The sequence below is a fragment of the Bombina bombina genome, chromosome 2, assembly GCF_027579735.1.
Source record: "Bombina bombina isolate aBomBom1 chromosome 2, aBomBom1.pri, whole genome shotgun sequence".
Lineage (NCBI taxonomy): Eukaryota > Metazoa > Chordata > Amphibia > Anura > Bombinatoridae > Bombina > Bombina bombina.
In genome coordinates, this window is record NC_069500.1 from 1,200,357,683 (window position 1) to 1,200,377,461 (window position 19,779).

Below are 19,779 nucleotides of genomic sequence, written 5' to 3' on the forward strand. Positions count from 1 at the left end.
ACCATCAAACCTATTACTTCCATGCACTGCGCTATGGAAGGAAGAGGAACGGAATGAAGTATTTGACAAGAGTTTAGAAGTTTTGTTTTTCTGGCCTCTGTCAGAAAAATCCTCATTTCTAAGGAGTCTATTATTGTTCCCAAGAAGGGAACCCTTGTTGACGGAGATAGAGAACTCTTTTCTACGTTCACTTTCCATCCGTGAGATCTGAGAAAGGCCAGGACAATGTCCGTGTGAGCCTTTGCTTGAGGAAGGGACGACGCTTGAATCAGAATGTCGTCCAAGTAAGGTACTACTGCAATGCCCCTTGGTCTTAGCACCGCTAGAAGGGACCCTAGTACCTTTGTGAAAATCCTTGGAGCAGTGGCTAATCCGAACGGAAGTGCCACGAACTGGTAATGCTTGTCCAGGAATGCGAACCTTAGGAACCGATGATGTTCCTTGTGGATAGGAATATGTAGATACGCATCCTTTAAATCCACCGTGGTCATGAATTGACCTTCCTGGATGGAAGGAAGAATTGTTCGAATGGTTTCCATTTTGAACGATGGAACCTTGAGAAACTTGTTTAGGATCTTGAGATCTAAGATTGGTCTGAACGTTCCCTCTTTTTTGGGAACTACGAACAGATTGGAGTAGAACCCCATCCCTTGTTCGCCTAATGGAACAGGATGAATCACTCCCATTTTTAACAGGTCTTCTACACAATGTAAGAATGCCTTTTTTTTTATGTGGTCTGAAGACAATTGAGACCTGTGGAACCTCCCCCTTGGGGGAAGCCCCTTGAATTCCAGAAGATAACCTTGGGAGACTATTTCTAGCGCCCAAGGATCCAGAACATCTCTTGCCAAAGCCTGAGCGAAGAGAGAGAGTCTGCCCCCCACCAGATCCGGTCCCGGATCGGGGGCCAACATCTCATGCTGTCTTGGTAGCAGTGGCAGGTTTCTTGGCCTGCTTTCCCTTGTTCCAGCCTTGCATTGGTCTCCAGGCTGGCTTGGCTTGAGAAGTATTACCCTCTTGCTTAGAGGACGTAGCACTTGGGGCTGGTCCGTTTCTACGAAAGGGACGAAAATTAGGTTTATTTTTGGCCTTGAAAGACCTATCCTGAGGAAGGGCGTGGCCCTTGCCCCCAGTGATATCAGAGATAATCTCTTTCAAGTCAGGGCCAAACAGCGTTTTCCCCTTGAAAGGAATGTTAAGCAATTTGTTCTTGGAAGACGCATCCGCTGACCAAGATTTTAACCAAAGCGCTCTGCGCGCCACAATAGCAAACCCAGAATTTTTCGCCGCTAACCTAGCCAATTGCAAAGTGGCGTCTAGGGTGAAAGAATTAGCCAATTTGAGAGCACGGATTCTGTCCATAATCTCCTCATAAGAAGGAGAATTACTAGTGATCGCCTTTTCTAGCTCATCGAACCAGAAACACGCGGCTGTAGTGACAGGGACAATGCATGAAATTGGTTGTAGAAGGTAACCTTGCTGAACAAACATCTTTTTAAGCAAACCTAATTTTTTATCCATAGGATCTTTGAAAGCACAACTATCTTCTATGGGTATAGTGGTGCGTTTGTTTAGAGTAGAAACCGCCCCCTCGACCTTGGGGACTGTCTGCCATAAGTCCTTTCTGGGGTCGACCATAGGAAACAATTTTTTAAATATGGGGGGAGGGACGAAAGGTATACCGGGCCTTTCCCATTCTTTATTTACAATGTCCGCCACCCGCTTGGGTATAGGAAAAGCTTCGGGGGGCCCCGGGACCTCTAGGAACTTGTCCATTTTACATAGTTTCTCTGGGATGACCAAATTCTCACAATCATCCAGAGTGGATAACACCTCCTTAAGCAGAGCGTGGAGATGTTCCAACTTAAATTTAAATGTAATCACATCAGGTTCAGCTTGTTGAGAAATTTTCCCTGAATCTGAAATTTCTCCCTCAGACAAAACCTCCCTGGCCCCCTCAGACTGGTGTAGGGGCCCTTCAGAAACAATATCATCAGCGTCCTCATGCTCTTCAGTATTTTCTAAAACAGAGCAGTCGCGCTTTCGCTGATAAGTGGGCATTTTGGCTAAAATGTTTTTGATAGAATTATCCATTACAGCCGTTAATTGTTGCATAGTAAGGAGTATTGGCGCGCTAGATGTACTAGGGGCCTCCTGTGTGGGCAAGACTGGTGTAGACGAAGGAGGGGATGATGCAGTACCATGCTTACTCCCCTCCCTTGAGGAATCATCTTGGGCATCATTTTCTCTAAATTTTGTGTCACATAAATCACATCTATTTAAATGAGAAGGAACCTTGGCTTCCCCACATTCAGAACACAGTCTATCTGGCAGTTCAGACATGTTAAACAGGCATAAACTTGATAACAAAGTACAAAAAACGTTTTAAAATAAAACCGTTACTGTCACTTTAAATTTTAAACTGAACACACTTTATTACTGCAATTGCGAAAAAGTATGAAGGAATTGTTCAAAATTCACCAAAATTTCACCACAGTGTCTTAAAGCCTTAAAAGTATTGCACACCAAATTTGGAAGCTTTAACCCTTAAAATAACGGAACCGGAGCCGTTTTTATATTTAACCCCTTTACAGTCCCTGGTATCTGCTTTGCTGAGACCCAACCAAGCCCAAAGGGGAATACGATACCAAATGACGCCTTCAGAAGTCTTTTCTATGTATCAGAGCTCCTCACACATGCATCTGCATGTCATGCTTCTCAAAAACAAGTGCGCAATACAGGCGCGAAAATGAGACTCTGCCTATGATTAGGGAAAGCCCCTAGAGAATAAGGTGTCCAATACAGTGCCTGCCGGTTATTTTACAAAATTCCCAAGATTAAAATAATTCCTCAAGGCTATGGAGTATAAAATATGTTTATATATAAATCGATTTAGCCCAGAAAATGTCTACAGTCTTAAAAAGCCCTTGTGAAGCCCTTATTTACTGTCTGTAATAAAAATGGCTTACCGGATCCCATAGGGAAAATGACAGCTTCCAGCATTACATCGTCTTGTTAGAATGTGTCATACCTCAAGCAGCAAAAGTCTGCTCACTGTTCCCCCAACTGAAGTTAATTCCTCTCAACAGTCCTGTGTGGAACAGCCATCGATTTTAGTAACGGTTGCTAAAATCATTTTCCTCTTACAAACAGAAATCTTCATCTCTTTTCTGTTTCAGAGTAAATAGTACATACCAGCACTATTTTAAAATAACAAACTCTTGATTGAATAATAAAAACTACAGTTAAACACTAAAAAACTCTAAGCCATCTCCGTGGAGATGTTGCCTGTACAACGGCAAAGAGAATGACTGGGGAAGGCGGAGCCTAGGAGGGATCATGTGACCAGCTTTGCTGGGCTCTTTGCCATTTCCTGTTGGGGAGGAGAATATCCCACAAGTAAGGATGACGCCGTGGACCGGACACACCTATGTTGGAGAAATCTATTTTTATAACACATTAGCATCAAAGCATAAAACCCAAGAGACCCCTAGCAGGGCCTCTAGGTCCATCCTGAGTCACAAAGGATGAATTAGACAAAGTAACAGGTTAAATTTTGTAAAAAAAAAAACAAAAAAAAAAACCATAAAACCGTTACACTTTAAAATTTAGAGAGACAGTAACTTTTTTATTTTTGTGTGCTGAAAGAATCTAACATAGTACGTAACTACTGAAGATCATATTTACCCCTCAGCCTAACCTTGCTGGGGAGCCTTGCAACCAATTATATTTTAAAAACGTTACACATGAATTGAGCCTAAAAAGGTCCGGAACTCAGCTGTAAAGCTGTCCGACCTCTGTGTAGACACTAAGGACTGTGAGTCTATCATTTGACGCTACTTTTGTAAGTAACCGGTGTTTAGGAAACATGTCCGGAAACCAGCTGAAGCGCTGTCCGGTTCTACCCTTACGTCACGGTCTCATTTTTATTAACCAGTGACTCTTCCCGCTTACTGTAAGTTAGAACTAGTGCAGGAAAGTGTGCAGGCCAAATTGGCGCCACACAAGCTCCGCCCATCATGGGCGGTACAACAAGTAATCTCCCGGTCACCATTGTTATACTACAGAGAAGCCAGCGGGAGATAATTAACCCACTGAGAAAAAACCTGGAGGCAAATTGGGTCTACCGCTTGCTATTTGACAGCGGTTTTAGCCCAAAATGAAATACAATCACCTCACACAGTTTAGCGACTTAAGTCCTCAGAGAACCGCCACCAATTTAAAGTTTTCTGAGCCCCAGTACCTGCTATGCTGTCAATTCCTCTCCAGTAGGAGAGACAAGGTGTCCAAGAAAATAAAGGAGTTTAAATCTTAAACGGCCCCCTTCATTCTCTCCTTAGTAATTAAAGTGCCCACTTAGTTTGAGAGAAATCAATCCCCAGAATATAATTAAAGTCAGCACAACAGCAGGGCAGTTCACTCGGCTTGTGAGGTCCTCTCCCTCACATGGGCCTGTGTAGAAAAGAAAGGACTGAGTATATCCCCTCAGATTTTCAGAGACAGGGCAGCATACAATTTATGGGAGGTGCAGTGAGAATTATGTCCCACAAGTTCCCATTGCTCTAAAGCCACCAAAGCTCTACTGAAGAGACTGATATGGACTACGGCTACACCCTAGGACAAAGCAGCACAATCTTGTACTACTTTAAAAATAATAAACTCTTGATTAAAGAATCTTATCTAACACCTCACTTTACCGCATCCTATCACTAACGCAGGCAAAGAGAATGACTGGAGTGGGAGGGAAGGGATAAGCTATTTAACAGCTTTGCTGTGGTGCTCTTTGCCGCCGCCTGCTGACCAGGAGGTGAATATCCCATTAGTAATTAGGATGGTCCGTGGACCCATTGTGTCATAAAAAAGCAATAAAGTAAGCACTTACATCCTCATCTGCCCGACAGCAAGGCAGCTCCCAGGTTTAAGAGGTCCTCTCCCTCCCATGGACCTGTGACAAGAGAGAATTGGCTGAGTAATTTTGCTCAGACTTTCAGTGTAAGGGCAGCAACAGTACATGGGAGTCGCAGTGAGAATTATGTCCCACAAGTTCCCATTGCTCTAATGCCACAACTGCTCTACTGAAGAGACTGATATGGACTATGGCTACACCCTAGGACAAAGCAGCACAATCTTGTACTACTTTAAAAATAATAAACTCTTGATTGAAGAATCTATACTAACACCTCAAGTTACCTCTTCCTATCACTAACGTAGGCAAATAGAATGACTGGAGTGGGAGGGAAGGGAGGCGCTATTTTACAGCTCTGCTGTGGTGCTCTTTGCCTCCTCCTGCTGACCAGGAGGTCAATATCCCATAAGTAATGATGATGATGATCCATGGACTCACTGTGTCTTTAAAAACACCTAACATTACCACCTCCTTGCTTTTAACGTAGGCAAAGAGAACGACTGGTGTGGGAGGGAAGGGAGGTGATATTTAACAGCTTGGCTGTGGTACTCTTTGCCGCCTCCTGCAGGGCAGCAGTGATATTCCCAATAGTAATTATGATGATCCGTGGACTCTTCGTGTCATTAAAAAGAAATCCACAATTTTCAGACTTAAAGGAACATAAAACCCACATTTCTTTCTTTCATGATTTAGAAAGACAATGCGATTTTAAACAACTTAACAATTGACTTCAATTATCTAGATTGCTTCATTCTCTTGATATCCTTTGTTGAAAAGCATATATAAATAGGCTCAGCGGCTGATTGATGGCTGCATATAGATGCCTCATGTAGTTGGCTTACCCATGAGCATTGCTATTTCTTCAACAAAGGTTATCTGAAGAATGAAGAGAATTAAATAAATTAAGTAAATTGGAATTTTGTTTAAAATTGTATTATCTATCTGAATCATGAAAACAAATGCTGGGTCTTATGCCCCTTTAAATTAAGAGAAAAGTGTGCAAAACAAATAATGAAAGCATATTGCATTATTGTTATTTACTGTGCATAATTAAGCATTTTTTTATGCCAATCTCAAAGTAATTATTGTCCCTTTAAGTAGAACTATTTTACCTCATTATCAATTGATGAAGAATCTTCAGGATCTGGCAAGGCTGGAGCCTCTGCTTTATTGGTTAGACTCATGCCAGGTGTTGAGGTAGTAGCCGTCATCTGTCCATTTATGACTAAGCCTCCAACACTAGAAGTTGAAAGCTAAGAAAAGCATAAAAAAAAAAAATGTGAGTTACAATACAAAAAACAAAATTTATGCTTACCCGATAAATTTATTTCTCTTGTGGTGTATCCAGTCCACGGATTCATCCATTACATGTGGGATATTCTCCTTCTCAACAGGAAGCTGCAAGAGGATCACCCACAGCAGAGCTGTCTATATAACTCCTCCCCTAACTGCCACCTCCCAGTCATTCGACCATAGACAAGCAAGAGAAAGGAGAAACTATAGGGTGCAGTGGTGACTGTAGTTTAAAAAATAAAAAACACCTGCCTTAAAATGACAGGGAGGGCCGTGGACTGGATACACCACAAAAGGAATAAATTTATCAGGTAAGCATAAATTTTGTTTGCTCTTGTAAGGTGTATCCAATCCACGGATTCATCCATTACTTGTGGGATACCAATACCAAAGCTATAGGACATGGATGAAGGGAGGGACAAGGCAGGCGCTTAAACGGAAGGCACCACTGCCTGTAAGACCTTTCTCCCAAAAATAGACTCCGAAGAAGCAAAAGTATCAAATTTGTAGAATTTAGAAAAAGTATGAAGCGAAGACCAAGTCGCCGCCTTACAAATCTGTTCAACAGAAGCCTCATTTTTAAAAGCCCATGTGGAAGCCACCGCTCTAGTGAAATGATCCGTAATTCTTTCAGGAGGCTGCTGGCCAGCAGTCTCATAAGCTAAGCGGATTATACTTCTTAACCAAAAAGAAAGAGAAGTTGCTGAAGCCTTTTGGCCTTTCCTCTGTCCAGAGTAGACCACAAACAATGCAGATGTTTGACGAAAATCTTTAGTAGCTTGTAAATAAAACTTTAAAGCACGAACCACGTCAAGATTGTGTAATAGACGTTCCTTCTTTGAAGAAGGATTAGGACACAGTGACGGAACAACAATCTCCTGATTGATATTCTTATTAGATACCACCTTAGGAAGAAACCCAGGTTTAGTACGCAATACTACCTTATCTGCATGGAAGATCAGATAAGGGGAATCACACTGCAAGGCAGATAACTCTGAAACTCTTCGAGCCGAAGAGATAGCTACCAAGAACAGAACTTTCCAAGATAAAAGCTTGATATCTATGGAATGCAGAGGTTCAAACGGAACCCCTTGAAGAACTAAATTTAAACTCCATGGCGGAGCAACAGGTTTAAACACAGGCTTGATTCTAACTAAAGCCTGACAAAACGCCTGAACGTCTGGAACATCCGCCAGACGCTTGTGCAAAAGAATAGACAGAGCAGAAATCTGTCCCTTTAAGGAACTAGCTGACAATCCCTTCCCCAAACCTTCTTGGAGAAAAGACAATATCCTGGGAATCCTGACTTTACTCCATGAGTAACCCTTGGATTCACACCAATGAAGATATTTACACCATATCTTATGATAGATTTTCCTGGTGACAGGCTTTCGAGCCTAAATTAAGGTATCAATGACCGACTTGGAAAAACCACGTTTTGACAAAATCGAGCGTTCAATCTCCAAGCAGTCAGACGCAGAGAAATTAGATTTGGATGGTTGAAAGGACCCTGAAGTAGAAGGTCCTGCCTCAGCGGCAGAGTCCATAGTGGAAGGGATGACATGTCCACCAGATCTGCATACCAAGTCCTGCGTGGCCACGCAGGTACTATCAAAATCACAGAAGCTCTCTCCTGCTTGATCTTGGCAATCAGACGAGGTAGCAGAGGAAACGGTGGAAACACATAAGCCAGGTTGAAGGACCTGGCTTATAGATGATAGGTGAAAGAGAGCTCTATTCTTTGTTCACCTTCCACCCATGGGACCTCAGAAATGCCAGAACAATGTCCGTGTGGGACCTGGCAACTTGAAAAGTCGACGCCTGTATCAGAATGTCATCTAAGTAAGGGGCTACCGCTATACCCCGCGGCCTTAGGACTGCTAGAAGGGACCCTAGAACCATTGTAAAGATTATTGGTGCCGTGGCCAACCCGAAGGGAACAGCCACAAACTGGTAGTGCCTGTCTAGAAAGGCAAACCTGAGAAAACGATGATGATCTTTGTGTATCGGGATGTGAAGATAAGCATCCTTTAAGTCTACAGTAGTCATATATTGACCCTCCTGGATCATAGGAAGGATGGTTCGAATAGTCTCCATCTTGAAGGATGAACTATGAGAAATTTGTTTAAGATCTTGAGATCTAAGATTGGTCTGAATATTCCCTCTTTCTTGGGAACTACAAACAGATTTGAATAGAAGCCCTAACCCTGTTCCTCCTGCGGAACTGGGTGGATCACTCCCATAACTAGGTGGTCTTGAACACAATGTAAGAATGCTTCTCTCTTTATCTGGTTTGCAGATAAAAGTGAGAGATGAAATCTCCCTTTTAGGGGAGAGGTTTTGAATTCCAGAAGATAACCCTTGGACACAATTTCCAATGCCCAGGGATCCTGGACATCTCTTGCCCAAGCCTGGGCGAAGAGAGAGAGTCTGCCCCCTACCAGATCGGTCTCCGGATCGGTGGCTGCTCCTTCATGCTGTCTTAGAGGCAGCAGCAGGCTTTTTGGCCTGTTTCCCCTTGTTCCAAGCCTGGTTAGGTCTCCAGACTGGCTTAGACTGGGCAAAAGTTCCCTCTTGTTTTGTGTTAGAGGAAGTTGAAGCTGCGCCACTCTTGAAGTTTCGAAAGGGACGAAAACTAGACTGTTTGGTCCTTAATTTGTTGGACCTGTCTTGAGGAAGGGCGTGACTTTTTCCTCCAGTGATGTCAGAAATGATCTCCTTCAGTCCAGGCCCGAATAGGGTCTGTCCTTTGAAGGGAATGTTGAGAAGTTTAGACTTTGAAGTGACGTCAGCCGACCAGGATTTAAGCCATAGCGCCCTACGCGCCTGAATAGCAAAAACAGAATTTATGTTTACCTGATAAATTACTTTCTCCAACGGTGTGTCCGGTCCACGGCGTCATCCTTACTTGTGGGATATTCTCTTCCCCAACAGGAAATGGCAAAGAGCCCAGCAAGCTGGTCACATGATCCCTCCTAGGCTCCGCCTTCCCCAGTCATTCGACCAACGTAAAGGAGGAATATTTGCATAGGAGAAACCATATGATACCGTGGTGACTGTAGTTAAAGAAAATAAATTATCAGACCTGATTAAAAAACCAGGGTGGGCCGTGGACCGGACACACCGTTGGAGAAAGTAATTTATCAGGTAAAAATAAATTCTGTTTTCTCCAACATAGGTGTGTCCGGTCCACGGCGTCATCCTTACTTGTGGGAACCAATACCAAAGCTTTAGGACACGGATGAAGGGAGGGAGCAAATCAGGTCACCTAGATGGAAGGCACCACGGCTTGCAAAACCTTTCTCCCAAAAATAGCCTCAGAAGAAGCAAAAGTATCAAACTTGTAAAATTTAGTAAAAGTGTGCAGTGAAGACCAAGTCGCTGCCTTACATATCTGATCAACAGAAGCCTCGTTCTTGAAGGCCCATGTGGAAGCCACAGCCCTAGTGGAATGAGCTGTGATTCTTTCAGGAGGCTGCCGTCCGGCAGTCTCATAAGCCAATCTGATGATGCTTTTAATCCAAAAAGAGAGAGGTAGAAGTTGCTTTTTTGACCTCTCCTTTTACCAGAATAAACAACAAACAAGGAAGATGTTTGTCTAAAATCCTTTGTAGCATCTAAATAGAATTTTAGAGCGCGAACAACATCCAAATTGTGCAACAAACGTTCCTTCTTTGAAACTGGCTTCGGACACAGAGAAGGTACGATAATCTCCTGGTTAATGTTTTTGTTAGAAACAACTTTTGGAAGAAAACCAGGTTTAGTACGTAAAACCACCTTATCTGCATGGAACATCAGATAAGGAGGAGAACACTGCAGAGCAGATAATTCTGAAACTCTTCTGGCAGAAGAAATTGCAACTAAAAACAAAACTTTCCAAGATAATAATTTAATATCAACGGAATGCAAGGGTTCAAACGGAACCCCCTGAAGAACTGAAAGAACTAAATTGAGACTCCAAGGAGGAGTCAAAGGTTTGTAAACAGGCTTAATTCTAACCAGAGCCTGAACAAAGGCTTGAACATCTGGCACAGCAGCCAGTTTTTTGTGAAGTAACACTGACAAGGCAGAAATCTGTCCCTTCAGGGAACTTGCAGATAATCCTTTTTCCAATCCTTCTTGAAGGAAGGATAGAATCCTAGGAATCTTAACCTTGTCCCAAGGGAATCCTTTAGATTCACACCAACAGATATATTTTTTCCAAATTTTGTGGTAAATCTTTCTAGTTACAGGCTTTCTGGCCTGAACAAGAGTATCGATAACAGAATCTGAGAACCCTCGCTTCGATAAAATCAAGCGTTCAATCTCCAAGCAGTCAGCTGGAGTGAAACCAGATTCGGATGTTCGAACGGACCCTGAACAAGAAGGTCTCGTCTCAAAGGTAGCTTCCAAGGTGGAGCCGATGACATATTCACCAGATCTGCATACCAAGTCCTGCGTGGCCACGCAGGAGCTATCAAGATCACCGACACCCTCTCCTGATTGATCCTGGCTACCAGCCTGGGGATGAGAGGAAACGGCGGGAACACATAGGCTAGTTTGAAGGTCCAAGGTGCTACTAGTGCATCCACTAGAGCCGCCTTGGGATCCCTGGATCTGGACCCGTAGCAAGGAACTTTGAAGTTCTGACGAGAGGCCACCAGATCCATGTCTGGAATGCCCCACAGCTGAGTGATTTGGGCAAAGATTTCCGGATGGAGTTCCCACTCCCCCGGATGCAATGTCTGACGACTCAGAAAATCCGCTTCCCAATTTTCCACTCCTGGGATGTGGATAGCAGACAGGTGGCAGGAGTGAGACTCCGCCCATAGAATGATTTTGGTCACTTCTTCCATCGCTAGGGAACTCCTTGTTCCCCCCTGATGGTTGATGTACGCAACAGTTGTCATGTTGTCTGATTGAAACCGTATGAACTTGGCCCTCGCTAGCTGAGGCCAAGCCTGGAGAGCATTGAATATCGCTCTCAGTTCCAGAATATTTATCGGTAGAAGAGATTCTTCCCGAGACCAAAGACCCTGAGCTTTCAGGGATCCCCAGACCGCGCCCCAGCCCATCAGACTGGCGTCGGTCGTGACAATGACCCACTCTGGTCTGCGGAATGTCATCCCTTGTGACAGGTTGTCCAGGGACAGCCACCAACGGAGTGAGTCTCTGGTCCTCTGATTTACTTGTATCTTCGGAGACAAGTCTGTATAGTCCCCATTCCACTGACTGAGCATGCACAGTTGTAATGGTCTTAGATGAATGCGCGCAAAAGGAACTATGTCCATTGCCGCTACCATCAACCCGATCACTTCCATGCACTGAGCTATGGAAGGAAGAGGAACGGAATGAAGTATTCGACAAGAGTCTAGAAGTTTTGTTTTTCTGGCCTCTGTCAGAAAAATCCTCATTTCTAAGGAGTCTAATATTGTTCCCAAGAAGGGAACCCTTGTTGACGGGGATAGAGAACTCTTTTCCACGTTCACTTTCCATCCGTGAGATCTGAGAAAGGCCAGGACAATGTCCGTGTGAGCCTTTGCTTGAGGAAGGGACGACGCTTGAATCAGAATGTCGTCCAAGTAAGGTACTACAGCAATGCCCCTTGGTCTTAGCACAGCTAGAAGGGACCCTAGTACCTTTGTGAAAATCCTTGGAGCAGTGGCTAATCCGAAAGGAAGCGCCACGAACTGGTAATGTTTGTCCAGGAATGCGAACCTTAGGAACCGATGATGTTCCTTGTGGATAGGAATATGTAGATACGCATCCTTTAAATCCACCGTGGTCATGAATTGACCTTCCTGGATGGAAGGAAGAATAGTTCGAATGGTTTCCATCTTGAACGATGGAACCTTGAGAAACTTGTTTAAGATCTTGAGATCTAAGATTGGTCTGAACGTTCCCTCTTTTTTGGGAACTATGAACAGATTGGAGTAGAACCCCATCCCTTGTTCTCTTAATGGAACAGGATGAATCACTCCCATTTTTGACAGGTCTTCTACACAATGTAAGAATGCCTGTCTTTTTATGTGGTCTGAAGACAACTGAGACCTGTGGAACCTCCCCCTTGGGGGAAGTCCCTTGAATTCCAGAAGATAACCTTGGGAGACTATTTCTAGCGCCCAAGGATCCAGAACATCTCTTGCCCAAGCCTGAGCGAAGAGAGAGAGTCTGCCCCCCACCAGATCCGGTCCCGGATCGGGGGCCAACATTTCATGCAGTCTTGGTAACAGTGGCAGGTTTCTTGGCCTGCTTTCCCTTGTTCCAGCCTTGCATTGGTCTCCAAGCTGGCTTGGCTTGAGAAGTATTACCCTCTTGCTTAGAGGACGTAGCACCTTGGGCTGGTCCGTTTCTACGAAAGGGACGAAAATTAGGTTTATTTTTTGCCTTGAAAGGCCGATCCTGAGGAAGGGCGTGGCCCTTACCCCCAGTGATATCAGAGATAATCTCTTTCAAGTCAGGGCCAAACAGCGTTTTCCCCTTGAAAGGAATGTTAAGTAGCTTGTTCTTGGAAGACGCATCAGCCGACCAAGATTTCAACCAAAGCGCTCTGCGCGCCACAATAGCAAACCCAGAATTCTTAGCCGCTAACCTAGCCAATTGCAAAGTGGCGTCTAGGGTGAAAGAATTAGCCAATTTGAGAGCATTGATTCTGTCCATAATCTCCTCAAAAGGAGGAGAATCACTATCGACCGCCTTTATCAGATCATCGAACCAGAAACATGCGGCTGTAGCGACAGGGACAATGCATGAAATTGGTTGTAGAAGGTAACCTTGCTGAACAAACATCTTTTTAAGCAAACCTTCTAATTTTTTATCCATAGGATCTTTGAAAGCACAACTATCCTCTATGGGTATAGTGGTGCGTTTGTTTAAAGTGGAAACCGCTCCCTCGACCTTGGGGACTGTCTGCCATAAGTCCTTTCTGGGGTCGACCATAGGAAACAATTTTTTAAATATGGGGGGAGGGACGAAAGGAATACCGGGCCTTTCCCATTCTTTATTAACAATGTCCGCCACCCGCTTGGGTATAGGAAAAGCTTCTGGGAGCCCCGGCACCTCTAGGAACTTGTCCATTTTACATAGTTTCTCTGGGATGACCACTTGTCACAATCATCCAGAGTGGATAATACCTCCTTAAGCAGAATGCGGAGATGTTCCAACTTAAATTTAAATGCAATCACATCAGGTTCAGCCTGTTGAGAAATGTTCCCTGAATCAGTAATTTCTCCCTCAGACAAAACCTCCCTGGCCCCATCAGACTGGGTTAGGGGCCCTTCAGAAATATTGATATCAGCGTCGTCATGCTCTTCAGTATCTAAAACAGAGCAGCCGCGCTTACGCTGACAAGTGTTCATTTTGGCTAAAATGTTTTTGACAGAATTATCCATTACAGCCGTTAATTGTTGCATAGTAAGGAGTATTGGCGCGCTAGATGTACTAGGGGCCTCCTGAGTGGGCAAGACTCGTGTAGACGAAGGAGGGAATGATGCAGTACCATGCTTACTCCCCTCACTTGAGGAATCATCTTGGGCATCATTGTCATTATCACATAAATCACATTTATTTAAATGAATAGGAATTCTGGCTTCCCCACATTCAGAACACAGTCTATCTGGTAGTTCAGACATGTTAAACAGGCATAAACTTGATAACAAAGTACAAAAACGTTTTAAAATAAAACCGTTACTGTCACTTTAAATTTTAAACTGAACACACTTTATTACTGCAATTGCGAAAAAACATGAAGGAATTGTTCAAAATTCACCAAATTTTCACCACAGTGTCTTAAAGCCTTAAAAGTATTGCACACCAAATTTGGAAGCTTTAACCCTTAAAATAACGGAACCGGAGCCGTTTAAAACTTGAACCCCTTTACAGTCCCTGGTATCTGCTTTGCTGAGACCCAACCAAGCCCAAAGGGGAATACGATACCAAATGACGCCTTCAGAAAGTCTTTTCTAAGTATCAGAGCTCCTCTCACATGCGACTGCATGCCATGCCTCTCAAAAACAAGTGCGCCACACCGGCGCGAAAATGAGGCTCTGCTTATGCTTTGGGAAAGCCCCTAAGGAATAAGGTGTCTAATACAGTGCCTGCCGATATTATTATATCAAAATACCCAGATAAAATGATTCCTCAAGGCTAAATATGTGTTAATAATGAATCGATTTAGCCCAGAAAAAGTCTACAGTCTCAATAAGCCCTTGTGAAGCCCTTATTTACAATCGTAATAAACATGGCTTACCGGATCCCATAGGGAAAATGACAGCTTCCAGCATTACATCGTCTTGTTAGAATGTGTCATACCTCAAGCAGCAAGAGGCTGCACACTGTTCCCCCAACTGAAGTTAATTGCTCTCAACAGTCCTGTGTGGAACAGCCATGGATTTTAGTTACGGTTGCTAAAATCATTTTCCTCATACAAACAGAAATCTTCATCTCTTTTCTGTTTCTGAGTAAATAGTACATACCAGCACTATTTCAAAATAACAAACTCTTGATTGAATAATAAAAACTACAGTTAAACACTAAAAAACTCTAAGCCATCTCCGTGGAGATGTTGCCTGTACAACGGCAAAGAGAATGACTAGGGTAGGCGGAGCCTAGGAGGGATCATGTGACCAGCTTTGCTGGGCTCTTTGCCATTTCCTGTTGGGGAAGAGAATATCCCACAAGTAAGGATGACGCCGTGGACCGGACACACTATGTTGGAGAAAAATGGCTTACCGGATCCCATAGGGAAAATGACAGCTTCCAGCATTACATCGTCTTGTTAGAATGTGTCATACCTCAAGCAGCAAAAGTCTGCTCACTGTTCCCCCAACTGAAGTTAATTCCTCTCAACAGTCCTGTGTGGAAACAGCCATCGATTTTAGTAACGGTTGCTAAAATCATTTTCCTCTTACAAACAGAAATCTTCATCTCTTTTCTGTTTCAGAGTAAATAGTACATACCAGCACTATTTTAAAATAACAAACTCTTGATTGAATAATAAAAACTACAGGAAGAGAATATCCCACAAGTAAGGATGACGCCGTGGACCGGACACACCTATGTTGGAGAAAACTGAATTTTTAGCCGTTAGCTTGGTTAAATGAACAACGGCGTCAGAAACAAATTAATTGGCTAGTTTAAGGGCCCTAAGCTTCTCAATAATATCTTCCAACGGGGTTTCAACCTGTAGAGCCTCCTCTAGGGACTCAAACCAGAAAGCCGCGGCAGCAGTGACTGGGGCAATGCATGCAAGAGGCTGGAGAATAAAACCTTGTTGAATAAAAATTTTCTTAAGGTAACCCTCTAATTTTTTATCCATTGGATCTAGAAAAGCACAACTGTCCTCGACAGGGATAGTGTTACGCTTAGCTAGAGTAGAAACTGCTCCCTCCACCTTAGGGACCGTCTGCCATAAGTCCCGTGTAGCGGAGTCTATAGGAAATAGAGAACGGTACACCTGGTCTAACCCATTCCTTAGTAATAATTTCAGAAAACCTTTTAGGGATTGGAAAAACATCAGTGTAAGTAGGTACTGCATAGTATTTATCCAATCTACATAATTTCTCTGGGACTACAATAGTGTCACAGTCGTCCAGAGTTGCTAAAACCTCCCTGAGCAATACGCGGAGGTGTTCAAGCTTAAATTTAAATGTAGACATATCAGAATCAGATTGAAGTATCTTCCCTGAATCAGAAAAATCACTCACAGATTGAAGCTCCCCTGCTTCAGCTTCAGTATAATGTGAGGGTTTATCAAACATAGCTACTAAAGCGTCAGAGAGCTCTGTATATATTCTAGTCCCAGAGCTGTCTCGCTTTCCTTGCAATCCTGGCAGTTTAGATAATACCTCTGTAAGGGTATGATTCATAACTGCCGCCACGTCTTGCAAGGTATACGCAATGGGCGCGCTAGATGTACTTGGCGTCCCCTGAGCGGGATTTATAGGATCTGACACGTGGGGAGAGTTAGACGGCATAACTTCCTCCTTGTCAATTTCTTCTGGTGATAAATTTTTTAAAGCCAGAATATGGTGGTCTTTGTAATCTATAGTAAAATCAGTGCATTTGGTACACATTCTAAGAGGGGGTTCCACAATGGCTTCTAAACATAATTAACAATGAGTTTGCTCTATGTCAGACATGTTTAAACAGACTAGTAATGAGACCAGCAAGCTTGGAAAACACTTTAATAACTGAAGAAGCAAAAAATAAAAACGGTACTGTGCCTTTAAGAGAAAAAAACAATCACAGAAACTGCAAAACAGTGAAAAAAGCAGTAAATCTTACGAAATTTTTACAGTGTGTAAAATAGGCTGAAATAGCATTGCACCCACTTGCAAATGGATGATTAACCCCTTAGTTTCAAAACCGGATCAAAAAAACGAAAAACGTTTTTAAACAGTCACAACAACTGCCACAGCTCTACTATGGCCCTACCTGCCCATACAACGACTTTGGAAGGCACAAAACCCCTTTAGAGAGGTCCTATATGTTCAGGGGACTCCTTCAGGGAAGCTGGATGTCTCAAGCTGCAAAAACTAATGCGCAATTTAGGCGCGAAAATAGGCCCCTCCCAACCTGTACTCACAGTGAGAGGGCCTTAAAAAACTATCCCTAGGCAAAATCTAGTCAGCCATGTGGAAAAACTGGGCCCCAGAATAAAGTTTTATCACCAATATGTAAAAAAGTTTATACACCTCAAGCAAACGTTATATCTATTCAGTAATGTGAGTAAATAATACAAATATTACCCTTTACAGCAAACATGATACCAGTCGTTATTAAATCACTGTAATCAGGCTTACCTTAAATAAATCCGGTATTGTCAGCATTTTCTAGCTTATCATTTCTCTAGAAAAATTTAAATCTGCAAATACCTCAGAGCAGGAGACCCTGCACGCTATTCCGCCAGCTGAAGTTACCCATCTCTTCAGTTATGTGTGAGAACAGCAATGGATCTTAGTTACAACCTGCTAAGATCATCAAAGACCATAGGCAGACTCTTCAACTTTCTGCCTGAGGCTAAAATAGTACAACTCCGGTACCATTTGAAAATAAACTTTTGATTGAAGATAAACTACATTAATGCACCACATCTCTCTAGCTACTTCCCTTGTCGAGAGCTGCAAGAGAATGACTGGGAGGTGGCAGTTAGGGGAGGAGCTATATAGACAGCTCTGCTGTGGGTGATCCTCTTGCAGCTTCCTGTTGGGAAGGAGAATATCCCACAAGTAATGGATGAATCCCTGGACTGGATATAGCTTACAAGAGAAAAACATAATTTATGTAAGAACTTACCTGATAAATTCATTTCTTTCATATAAGCAAGAGTCCATGAGCTAGTGACGTATGGGATATACATTCCTACCAGGAGGGGCAAAGTTTCCCAAACCTTAAAATGCCTATAAATACACCCCTCACCACACCCACAAATCAGTTTAACGAATAGCCAAGAAGTGGGGTGATAAGAAAAAAGTGCGAAAGCATAAAAAATAAGGAATTGGAACAATTGTGCTTTATACAAAAAAATCATAACCACCACAAAAAAGGGTGGGCCTCATGGACTCTTGCTAATATGAAAGAAATGAATTTATCAGGTAAGTTCTTACATAAATTATGTTTTCTTTCATGTAATTAGCAAGAGTCCATGAGCTAGTGACGCATGGGATAATGACTACCCAAGATGTGGATCTTTCCACGCAAGAGTCACTAGAGAGGGAGGGATAAAATAAAGACAGCCAATTCCTGCTGAAAATAATCCACACCCAAAATAAAGTTTAATGAAAACATAAGCAGAAGATTTCAAACTGAAACCACTGCCTGAAGTACTTTTCTACCAAAAACTGCTTCAGAAGAAGAAAACAGAATTTATGTTTACCTGATAAATTTCTTTCTCCAACGGTGTGTCCGGTCCACGGCGTCATCCTTACTTGTGGGATATTCTCTTCCCCAACAGGAAATGGCAAAGAGCCCAGCAAAGCTGGTCACATGATCCCTCCTAGGCTCCGCCTACCCCAGTCATTCGACCGACGTTAAGGAGGAATAATATCATAGGAGAAACCATATGGTACCGTGGTGACTGTAGTTAAAGAAAATAAATTATCAGACCTGATTAAAAAACCAGGGCGGGCCGTGGACCGGACACACCGTTGGAGAAAGAAATTTATCAGGTAAACATAAATTCTGTTTTCTCCAACATAGGTGTGTCCGGTCCACGGCGTCATCCTTACTTGTGGGAACCAATACCAAAGCTTTAGGACACGGATGAAGGGAGGGAGCAAATCAGGTCACCTAAATGGAAGGCACCACGGCTTGCAAAACCTTTCTCCCAAAAATAGCCTCAGAAGAAGCAAAAGTATCAAACTTGTAAAATTTGGTAAAAGTGTGCAGTGAAGACCAAGTCGCTGCCCTACATATCTGATCAACAGAAGCCTCGTTCTTGAAGGCCCATGTGGAAGCCACAGCCCTAGTGGAATGAGCCGTGATTCTTTCGGGAGGCTGCCGTCCGGCAGTCTCGTAAGCCAATCTGATGATGCTTTTAATCCAAAAGGAGAGAGAGGTAGAAGTTGCTTTTTGACCTCTCCTTTTACCTGAATAAACAACAAACAGGGAAGATGTTTGTCTAAAATCCTTTGTAGCATCTAAATAGAATTTTAGAGCGCGAACAACATCCAAATTGTGCAACAAGCGTTCCTTCTTTGAAACTGGTTTCGGACACAGAGAAGGTACGATAATCTCCTGGTTAATGTTTTTGTTAGAAACAACTTTTGGAAGAAAACCAGGTTTAGTACGTAAAACCACCTTATCTGCATGGAACACCAGATAAGGAGGAGAACACTGCAGAGCAGATAATTCTGAAACTCTTCTAGCAGAAGAAATTGCAACTAAAAACAAAACTTTCCAAGATAATAACTTAATATCAACGGAATGTAAGGGTTCAAACGGAACCCCCTGAAGAACTGAAAGAACTAAATTGAGACTCCAAGGAGGAGTCAAAGGTTTGTAAACAGGCTTGATTCTAACCAGAGCCTGAACAAAGGCTTGAACATCTGGCACAGCTGCCAGTTTTTTGTGAAGTAACACCGACAAGGCAGAAATCTGTCCCTTCAGGGAACTTGCCGATAATCCTTTTTCCAATCCTTCTTGAAGGAAGGATAGAATCCTAGGAATCTTAACCTTGTCCCAAGGGAATCCTTTAGATTCACACCAACAGATATATTTTTTCCAAATTTTATGGTAAATCTTTCTAGTTACAGGCTTTCTGGCCTGAACAAGAGTATCGATAACAGAATCTGAGAAACCTCGCTTCGATAAAATCAAGCGTTCAATCTCCAAGCAGTCAGCTGGAGTGAAACCAGATTCGGATGATCGAACGGACCCTGAACAAGAAGGTCTCGTCTCAAAGGTAGCTTCCAAGGTGGAGCCGATGACATATTCACCAGATCTGCATACCAAGTCCTGCGTGGCCACGCAGGAGCTATCAAGATCACCGACGCCCTCTCCTGATTGATCCTGGCTACCAGCCTGGGGATGAGAGGAAACGGCGGGAACACATAAGCTAGTTTGAAGGTCCAAGGTGCTACTAGTGCATCCACTAGAGCGGC

At 43.2% G+C, this 19,779-nt stretch overlaps 1 protein-coding gene across 1 annotated transcript in view; it reads right to left on the minus strand.

Moving 5' to 3' along the window:
• The window catches only part of PCM1 (pericentriolar material 1), a 1,063,655-nt gene that overhangs the window by 675,703 nt on the left and 368,173 nt on the right, over positions 1-19,779 (minus strand). Inside the window, exon 12 of the mRNA XM_053700258.1 lies at positions 6,019-6,159. Within this exon, the coding sequence (XP_053556233.1) occupies positions 6,019-6,159 (141 nt within the window). The remainder of the gene's footprint in view (positions 1-6,018; positions 6,160-19,779) is intronic.